The sequence below is a fragment of the Cherax quadricarinatus genome, chromosome 7 (genome assembly GCF_038502225.1).
Source record: "Cherax quadricarinatus isolate ZL_2023a chromosome 7, ASM3850222v1, whole genome shotgun sequence".
In the NCBI taxonomy this organism is placed as follows: domain Eukaryota; kingdom Metazoa; phylum Arthropoda; class Malacostraca; order Decapoda; family Parastacidae; genus Cherax; species Cherax quadricarinatus.
Window position 1 is genome coordinate 52229521 of NC_091298.1, and position 10488 is coordinate 52240008.

Genomic DNA, 10488 nt, shown 5'->3' on the forward strand with positions numbered 1-10488 from the left:
CTATCTCCTGCTAGCTGTTTTTCATTTATCCACACCAATAAGAGTCTCTCAACATCTTCCATCACTTGCGATCTTTGTTTCGAAAACACAGTTAAACCTTTGGCAAGAACAGCTTCCTTGATTGTCTTTCTGGTGCCCACAATAGTAGCGATGGTTGATTGGGGTTTCTTGTACAACTTGACTAGGTCGGCGATACGCACTCCACTTTCATACTTATCAATGATCTCTTTCTTCATTTCAATGGGAATTCTCACCCTTATTGGTGTACGGTTGGCACTAGAAGCTTTCTTGGGGCTCATAGTCACTTATTTTCCAGAAACAGCACCGAAAACACTGTAATAATATGAAATATTCCGAGTGTATGCTTGGATGTTACCGCGGAGGCTGGCTGGTAAACAATGGCACGGGCGGCACATGTGAGGCTGGCTGAGGGCGCACATTGGACGCGTCTCGGACGAAAATCGGTGAGCGGGTTTTTAATCGGTATGCGCGGCAAAATTTTTGCGATTAAAGTAAGCGGTATGCGGATTAATCGCTATGTGATGCCATCGTTATGCGGGGGTCCACTGTAATTGTAATGCTTTGTAAGAATTTTCTAGGTGTGAGTGATTGCTGTACTTGGGACAATTAACCACTTGTTCTAAGCATTGACTTTTCTTGAGTATAACCTTGAAAGTCCTAGGTAGTAGGTGGTAGACAGCAGCTGCCCAGGGAGGTATTACCGTCCTACCAAGTGAGTGTGAAATGGAAACCTATAATTGTTTTACATGATGGTAGGATTGCTGGTGTCTTTTTTCTGTTTCATAAACATGCAAGATTTCTGGTATGTCTTCCCACTTCTACTTAGGTCACACTACACATGCATGTACAAACATATATATACACACCCCTCTGGGCTTCTATTTTCTTACTATTTCATGTTCTTGTTTATTTCCTCTTGTCTCCATGGGGAAGTGGAACAGAATTTTTCCTCAGTAAGCCATGCTTGTCGTAAGAGGTGACTAAAATGCCGGGAGCAAGGGGCTAGTAACCCTTTCTCCTGTATACATTACTAAAGTTAAAAAGAGAAACTTTTGTTTTTCTTTTTGGGCCACCTTGCCTCAGTGGGATACGACCGGTTTGTTGAATGAAAAAAGAAATAAGGATTGCTGGTGATTTTTTCTGTCTCATAAATATGCAAGGTTTCATTTATGCCTTGTTACTTCTGTTTACACTTAGGTCACACTACACATGCATGTACAAGTGTATATATACATGCCCCACTAGGTTTTCTTCTATTTTCTTACTAGTTCTTGTTTATTTCCTCTTATCTCCATGGGGAAGTGAAACAGAATTCTTCCTCCATAAGCCATGCGTGTCATAAGAGGCGACTAAAATGCTGGGAGCAAGGGACTAGTAACCCCTTCTCTTGTATACATTACTAAATTTAAAAAGAAAAACTTTCATTTTTCTTTTTAGGTCACCCTGCCTTGGTGGGATATGGCCAGTTTGCTAAAAAAAATTTTAGAAAGTAAAACAGTAAATGCACCAAAGGACTGCATGTCAGTAAGGTACAACAGGCTTTTTTCACATCATTTGAGATGCCTAGATAGAACATAATAAATATGGTGGGAGAAAGAAGTGTTAGGTGTGGTGACGAGGTGCAGTAGCAGGAGGAAGATTCTCTTTGATGGTTGGCCATAACAGTAAGACTTTTCTAACAATTATATGGCCAGGCCCTTGGCTAATTGAAAGTTTTTTTTTTTTTAACAGTGGGGTTTGAAGTTTTGTTGATGCCCATGTCTGAACACCTTCTCTTGAATTTGTCACCCTTTTTAATGAGCTACTTTGGTCTCTTGTTTATTTCATCAGGTGGTCATGCAGGTTATGATGTTCAGTATAAGCATTATCCAAATTGTCTGTGCTGGAAGCATATTTGTGTTTGTGTGTATGTTGGTAGGTCTCTGGCAGTTTCTGCGACAAGTTCTTTTTATTGCAACCTTGTTACAAAAAACGCGATTTCTAATAAGCATAGAGATCTCCAGTGAATACTAGAAGGGACTGCCCTTCTAGAAACCAGCCTGTTACTGGGTTTTCGTAACAAGTAGTCAGTCTCCTGGTCCAATTATCCATTAGAATTCAGTAAGAATTATTAGTGCTTCAGGATTACAACTGGTGGGCTACTAACTAAAGAAATTAAAGTTTAATAAGTTTATTAATAATTAAGATGTCTAGGAGTATATTATCAAATTAAATTAAATTAATCAAAATCAAAATAATTATAATCACTTCTCTCGTGTACAGTATTATTGGCTGAAGGCATGTATCACATTTATATGTCTTAAGTATCGTCTGGTACATTAACATTTAATTTACCTGGAGTTTATCTGGAGAGAGTTCCGGGGGTCAACGCCCCCGCGGCCCGGTCTGTGACCAGGCCTCCTGGTAGATCAGAGCCTGATCAACCAGGCTGTTACTGCTGGCCGCACGCAAACCAACGTATGAGCCACAGCCCGGCTGGTCAGGAACCGACTTTAGGTGCTTGTCCAGTGCCAGCTTGAAGACTGCCAGGGGTCTATTGGTAATCCCCCTTATGTATGCTGGGAGGCAGTTGAACAGTCTCGGGCCCCTGACACTTATTGTATGGTCTCTTAACGTGCTAGTGACACCCCTGCTTTTCATTGGGGGGATGTTGCATCGTCTGCCAAGTCTTTTGCTTTCGTAGTGAGTGATTTTCGTTTGCAAGTTCGGTACTAGTCCCTCTAGGATTTTCCAGGTGTATATAATCATGTATCTCTCCCGCCTGCGTTCCAGGGAATACAGGTTTAGGAACCTCAAGCGCTCCCAGTAATTGAGGTGATTTATCTCCGTTATGCGCGCCGTGAAGGTTCTCGGTACATTTTCTAGGTCAGCAATTTCACCTGCCTTGAAAGATGCTGTTAGTGTGCAGCAATATTCCAGCCTAGATAGAACAAGTGACCTGAAGAGTGTCATCATGGGCTTGGCCTCCCTAGTTTTGAAGGTTCTCATTATCCATCCTGTCATTTTTCTAGCAGATGCGATTGATACAATGTTATGGTCCTTGAAGGTGAGATCCTCCGACATGATCACTCCCAGGTCTTTGACGTTGGTGATTCACTCTATTTTGTGGCCAGAATTTGTTTTGTACTCTGATGAAGATTTAATTTCCTCGTGTTTACCATATCTGAGTAATTGAAATTTCTCATCGTTGAACTTCATATTGTTTTCTGCAGCCCACTGAAAGATTTGGTTGATGTCCGCCTGGAGCCTTGCAGTGTCTGCAATGGAAGACACTGTCATGCAGATTCGGGTGTCATCTGCAAATGAAGACACGGTGCTGTGGCTGACATCCTTGTCTATGTTGGTTATGAGGATGAGGAACAAGATGGGAGCGAGTACTGTGCCTTGTGGAACAGAGCTTTTCACCGTAGCTGCCTCGGACTTTACTCTGTTGACGACTACTCTCTGTGTTCTGTTAGTGAGGAAATTATAGATCCATCGACCGACTTTTCCTGTTATTCCTTTAGCACGCATTTTGTGCGCTATTACGCCATGGTCACACTTGTCGAAGGCTTTTGCAAAGTCTGTATATATTACATCTGCATTCTTTTTGTCTTCTAGTGCATCTAGGACCTTGTCGTAGTGATCCAATAGTTGAGACAGACAGGAGCGACCTGTTCTAAACCCATGTTGCCCTGGGTTGTGTAACTGATGGGTTTCTAGATGGGTGGTGATCTTGCTTCTTATGATTTTTATGATATGGGATGTTAGTGCTATCGGTCTGTAGTTCTTTGCTGTTGCTTTACTGCCCCCTTTGTGGAGTGGGGCTATGTCTGTTGTTTTTAGTAACTGTGGGACGACCCCAGTGTCCATGCTCCCTCTCCATAGGATGGAAAAGGCTCATGATAGGGGCTTCTTGCAGTTCTTGATGAATACGGAGTTCCATGAGTTTGTGTGTATGTGTGTAAGTGCTCTAAAAACTCAACTAGACTTAACTAGTGACTGACTAAATCCTCACATCAACTAACTTCTTGACCACCTGGCAATCAGAACAGCTTGCTGGAACAATAAAACGACTGATAAGCCGAACAACAATATAACGAGCAACAGCGACACAATCAGGATCAAGAAGATAATATAACGACACTAAGTAGGGACCATCTGCAGATCCTCCACAAAAGTCACAAAACTCCCATACTACTGAATCTAAGTTCAGCATTAGAAAATCCCCAACTGTGACAGTACACAGATACCAGTACAAGTTAGGTCAGAAACTACAGCTCAGGACCTGAGTTGCTCAGAGTGTCTGTGCGACACAACCTCAGTACAGTGTCGAAAATCACTAAGTCTAGACAACATTCTGTGAACAGAGTTCTACAGAACCAACAACAAGAAAGCGACAGAGACGATCTTCCAACAAGGGCCAATAAGGGAGAGTTAGGCACGTCTTGTCAGGAATACGTCCAACCACCAAGAGAGGCTAGCCCAGACTGACTACTCCAGGCGAGGTGTGAACACCCCCCCCTTGATCATGTGATTGCTCCGTGGACAGTTGCTGCCCAGCAACACCGAGAAGCCGGCAGGGAAACGAGCAACGAGCGATAATTACAGTAGTTAGACAATCAAGACTTGAACTATGAGCTATATATAAATGTTACATCCTACCTAATAATATAACTAAGTCAAATAATAATACAAAGCAATATATTTACGATTTAGCTATTATTGCAAATACAAGCAACATAAAATTATATGAAAAGGTAATATACATTATATACATTGTGACCCATTCAGGGGTCGCAACAAACCTCCACAAGGAATTTCACATATCTCGACACTTTCTCTGTGATGGTGTGTGGTGAATTTCCATATAGTGGATGAAGTGATGACTGATACTTTGCTTTTGGCATGGTTTAGTAACTCTGTGATATTGATAGGCATGTTAACCCTTACACTTTCTCCTTTATGTAGATCTAGGTCATTGATGTCACTGTCACTTGTTGAGATTTATGTCTTAATCATAGCACCCTCAGTTATACAGTGATGGGTAAATTTTTTTTTGCCTAGACATTAGAGAATGGGTTTGCTTGGTAGGTGTGCAGGGTATTAAAAAAAATCCTGCCTCACACAGTGTATGATGGGAACAGCTAACCTTTAACCTTGTTGAGTCTGGCTTTAAATAGCAACTTTGAGGTATATTCTAGAATGATTTTCATGGTTTATTGGCTGTTTCTCAGTATCCGTTGATAGAATGGAAGACATACTAGTCAAATGGTGATGATTTTGGTTGATTTCAGACTGGAAGTGGCTTGAAATAGGCCTCAAAATGGCGGAAATATTTGATTTTCGGCGATTGTCCTGACGAAGGGTAGGGGCCCAGCTACCACTCCCACCCAATCGGTTTTTTTGGGTTTTTACTAGGTCTGCTTCAATTAAAGGGATAACCTAAACTGTACACAAATAACCTGCAGATAGGAGAGAGGAGCTTATGACGTTTCGGTCCAACTTGGACCATTTGTGTATTGTTCCTTTTTGTTATTTATAACCTAAACTATGACCAATCATTCTTAGTTATATTATATTAAGCTGGGAAATAGGATAAAACTTAGATTTTTTTTGCGTGATGATAGATTCAAAATGAAGGGGAAGGGGGAGGGGGCAAATGTTATGGAGAAGAGGCCTGGAGATATGAATAATGAACAGAGAAAATGTTGCTTTATTGGCTGGAATTCTTACAGGGTTTATTTTGTACTTTGTACTTAATTATTGAATTCTGTACACTATAGCATAATTCTGATAGTGTAATGGGAAATTTAATTTTCTTAATCTATAGAACAGAAGGCCTTACAGCAGATGATATTCCTATGATATGCCCAAACTGCCAACCTTGCATCTATGTATTTCCATTTTACCAGGAGAGTTTTCATTTTGGTATCATTGCCCTGAATAAAAGATTCTCTACCATTATAGTATTTTTTTTTTTTTTTGAGGACTTGCAGAGTACTGTATAAAACAAATTCCAACCACACAATAGAGCAAAAAACTAATGTGAAGGACTTGTGAGTGACAGTATCAGAGGATCTCACTTTCAGAGATCAACAGTGTTTGTATCACATCTGCTAAGAAAATGATAGGATGGATAATGAGAACCTTCAAAACTAGGGATGCCAAGCCCACGATGGTTCTCCTCAAATCACTTGTTCTATCTAGGCTGGAATATTGCTGTACATTAATGGCCCCTTTCAAGGCAGGTGAAATTGCAGACTTGGAGAATGTGCAGAGAACTTTCATGGCATGCATAAATACAATAAGACACCTAAACTACTGGGAACAGTTGAAGTCCCTTAATTTGTATTCCCTGGAATGCAGGCAAGAAAGATACATGATAATATACACTTGGAAATTCCTGGAGGGACTAGTTCCAAATTTGCACACCAAAATCACTCCCTATGAAAGGAAAAGACTGGGCAGGAGATGCAACATCCCCCCACTGAAAAGGAGGGGTGCCATGAATGTAGTAAGAGACAACACAATAAGTGTCAGGGTCCCAAGGCTATTCAGATGCCTTCCAGCATACATAAAGGGGATTATCAATAGACTCCTAGCTGTCTTCAAGAAGGCATTGGACAGGCACCTAAAGTCAGTACCTGACCAACTGACTGTGGTTCGTACGTCAGTCTGTGTGTGGCCAGCAGTAACAGCCTGTTCGATCAGACCCTGATCCACCGTGGCCTGGTCATAGACCAGGCCACGGGGGACATTGATCCCCAAAAGCCTCTGCAGGTATAATCCAGGAGTTGCAACACTGACAGGATTTTTATTTTTGGGGTGATGGCAGTGGAAGGGTTAACTGTGGGGATGATTAACCCTTTCAGGGTTTCGGCCGTACTAGTATGGCTTACGACCCAGGGTTTTTGATGTACTAGTACGCCTAAATTCTAGCGCCCTCAAATCTAGTGAGAGAAAGCTGGTAGGCCTACATATGAAAGAATGGGTCTATGTGGTCAGTGTGTGCGGTATAAAAAAAATCCTGCAGCACACAGTGCGTAGTGAGAAAAAAAAACTTTGACCATGTTTTTGGATTAAAACAGCGACTTTGCACTGCATTTTCGTATTCTAGCTTTCCTGGTCTCATTTTATAGAATGGAAGACATATTACAGAAATTGAGATGATTTTGACTGGTTTTACAAAGAAAACTATCTTGAAATTGCACTCAAAGTAGCAGAAATGTTCGATTTTTTCCAAAGTTCAAAAGTAAACAAATCATGCTATGCGTCCAATACACGTCAACTGGTGAGTTTAATATTCTTTCACAAGTGCGCTGATAATATTTGTACCATTTCTACACCAATGCAGTAGTTTGCATAACAGTAAATCTTCTATTTTTTTGTGAGAATAAAAATTCAAAGTGGAAAGCAAAAGAATGTAAGAGGGGCATGGGGACGTGACTAATGAACAGAGGAAATGTTATTTTAGTGCCAGGAATGTCTTTCTTGTTTATTCTGGACCCTATTCGGAAATTGGCATCTTTTGAAATTTGTGTGAAATTGGCAAAATTGCTAAATTCTGACCACTGTATTGGATAGTTGAAATCGGTAAATGGGTGGTTTCTTGTACTCATTCGATAGAAAAAATGGACTTCTAGTGAAATAGTTATGATTTTTGTCGACAAGTACACTGGAATTGGCCAAAAATAGGGCTCAAATTGGGCAAAATCATCGATGCGTAAACATCGTCGAGACCGCTAACTTCGCGAGAGCATAATTCTGTAAGTTTTCCATCAAATTTCATACTTTTAGTGTCATTATGATTGGGAAAAGATTCTCTATCTTTTCATAAGAATTTTTTTTTTTTTTTTAAATTTGGCTGACCCTGAGAACAAGTCTCTGAGAGGGCCTGTCGACCCTGAAAGGGTTAAGTATGTATCTGTCATTGTTGTGCTTGGTTTTGGATGTGTTGTGTATCTTAGTTGCTTTTCTTTTGTGGTTTTGTATAAAACTTGCATAACCACTTTATGAAATGGTGTGGGGCCAACCTATTGAAGAGGGTGATCAGTTCAAGAGGAAGTGTTTAAAACTTCTCTCATCACAACTTGCAACACCATTATTCAAAACCAAGGAAGTTTTCAGTTAGCTAATCTTCTGGCAATACAGCTGTTTAGAAAAGCATATTGTTGTGGCCAGCCATCAAATAGTATCTTTGTCCTACTACTATACCTCATTCCCATGGAAAAATACACATAAAAATAGACTAATTTTTTTTCCTACACAGTGTAGTTGAAACATAGTCCATGAAGGATCACATTATATTAGATTTATGTCTGTTTCCATCATGTCAGTATTTTATACCATTTATGTCCACCTCATTGCCATACTTAACTTTTCCTTCTCCTGCCTATATTCCACAGTATTATATTCTCCTTAGGTATATCTATTGAGATTGTCTTTAATATAGGTTCCTAAAACTACGTTTTTTATTTTTTCTTACTTAATGAACCTACACATTTCAGAGATGAGAAGGGTCGCTCACACCTCCTCCAAGTCAGAATTGGGTCAGGATATCCTCAGGAACCACCATGTGTTGAAGCTGATATGCCATTGGGCCTTAAGGTCTCCTGGAATTCTGTACGTTGATGATACTCTTGAGGCTAGATGTGCAGTTTTGGTATTTTGTTGGTGTAGAGTAGAGAGTCAGAGTGCAGTAACAAAATGCTGTTCAGCAGCTTTTGTTGTAGCCTGAATTCATGTATGTTGACTTTACTCTTTTTTCTTTTTTTTCATTACTTTTTTCAAGTTCAACTTCAAAAATCTCTATTTTCTCCCCTGAGGTTGAAGGATTATCCTGCATCGTCTCTGCCTGGGAAGATCAGTTGAAAAGTTTGCAGCTGTTCTGGGATGTCCTCGATGAATTGGATGAAATGGTGCTGGTGTTGGATCCTCAAAATCCTACACGAAGACACACCACTCGCAGAATTCTACTTAGTAAGAGCCAGTCTCCTTTGAGTGTTTTTTTTTTTTTAATTTCCTAACAACATATTAGCCTATGCTTTACTATATTAGTTTTACTTAAATATTTTATTGACTGTTCTTTTATTATTTTTCTTTATTATTTTTATTATTTTATTGTATTTTTTCTTTTAACTCTCTGGCCATCTCTCACTGAGGTAGGGTGACCCAAAATGAAGAAACACTTTCTCCATCATTCATTCTATTATCATCATCATCATCATTATTATTTTTTCAGTAGTATTTGTATTTTTTATTATTTTTTTTTTTTTTTTTTATTATCACACCGGCCGATTCCCACCAAGGCAGGGTGGCCCGAAAAAGAAAAACTTTCACCATCATTCACTCCATCACTGTCTTGCCAGAAGGGTGCTTTACACTACAGTTTTTAAACTGCAACATTAACACCCCTCCTTCATTATTATTATTATTATTATTTTTATTATTATTATAGATGTGGAGAAGTGAAGTGCTCAACTTCAAGGGAAAGGGATGGGATAGAGCACCAGGGAATGGGAAGTAATCGGGGTTGGTTCAAGGAAGGAAAGGTAGCTCTATTTCCTTGAATTAAGAGCCTTTCATCATGTAAAAAAAAAAGAGACTTGAGCAATGTCAGAAATGTTTCTCCCATCAGGGGCTTTATTAATCATTGGACTGATAAATCCCCTGGTTGGTGAAATGTTTTTATAATAAAGTTTCTTAATATTACAAAAGTGTCTCTCTCTTTTATACATTTTGTTGCAAAGTGATTGAAGCCATGCAGTCCAAAATTCCAGTAGTATGTGAAACTCTTGACAATAGCCACTGTAAATCTAAAAAATTAAATAACATGCAAAATTTGGGTAGTACACACTGTAGGTTAATTCACTCTGTTGGGCCACAAGCAGTACTCTCCAGGATCCCACTGCTCTTGCTTAGCAAGAACAGTGGGATGACGTTTTTACATATCTGACTAATTTTTCCCCAAAAATATATAATTTATAAATGCTTAATTTATATAAAATGCATGTATAAAAACTGTAGGGAAGTGGAGAAAAATCCTTCTTCTGTAAGCCATGCTTGTTGTAACTCCTCCTCTGTATAAATTACTGAATATAAAAAGAAGAAACACTTTTGTTTCTTCTTTTTTTGGGTCACCCTGCCTTGGTGGGAAAGTATAAAAAGTTTGAAGAGAATATTCAGTTCACATTAATATCAAGTATCCACCCAAAAGTTTGCTATCATACATTATCATAACTGCTTTGTATACATTCCCATGCATTTTACTGTAATGTGTGTACCTTAGCTGTATATCTGTAATTGTTGAACATGTTGGTGATTGATATTAAAAAAGTGAAAAGGAATTTAAATGAAAAAGTTGTGTATCAAAGGTATGATCTTGACTGAGGTGTAGCTATGACTTGGTCACCTGACTGCCCAAACACATCACACACTCTAGAGAATCCCCACACAATGCTAGGTAAGGCAAATTAATGTTTATCT

The 10488-nt window shown here is 39.4% G+C and overlaps 1 protein-coding gene across 2 annotated transcripts in view; it reads left to right on the plus strand.

Annotated features, from left to right (window-relative positions):
• The window catches only part of LOC128689451 (E3 ubiquitin-protein ligase Fancl), a 28040-nt gene extending 18996 nt beyond the window's left edge, over nt 1-9044 (plus strand). For both annotated transcript variants that reach the window (XM_070082445.1, XM_070082444.1), the window contains exons 6-7: nt 8511-8625; nt 8829-9044. In XM_070082445.1, the coding sequence (XP_069938546.1) occupies nt 8511-8625; nt 8829-9029 (316 nt within the window). In that variant the 3' untranslated portion in view covers nt 9030-9044. The remainder of the gene's footprint in view (nt 1-8510; nt 8626-8828) is intronic.
• The last annotated feature ends 1444 nt before the right edge of the window (nt 9045-10488 follow it).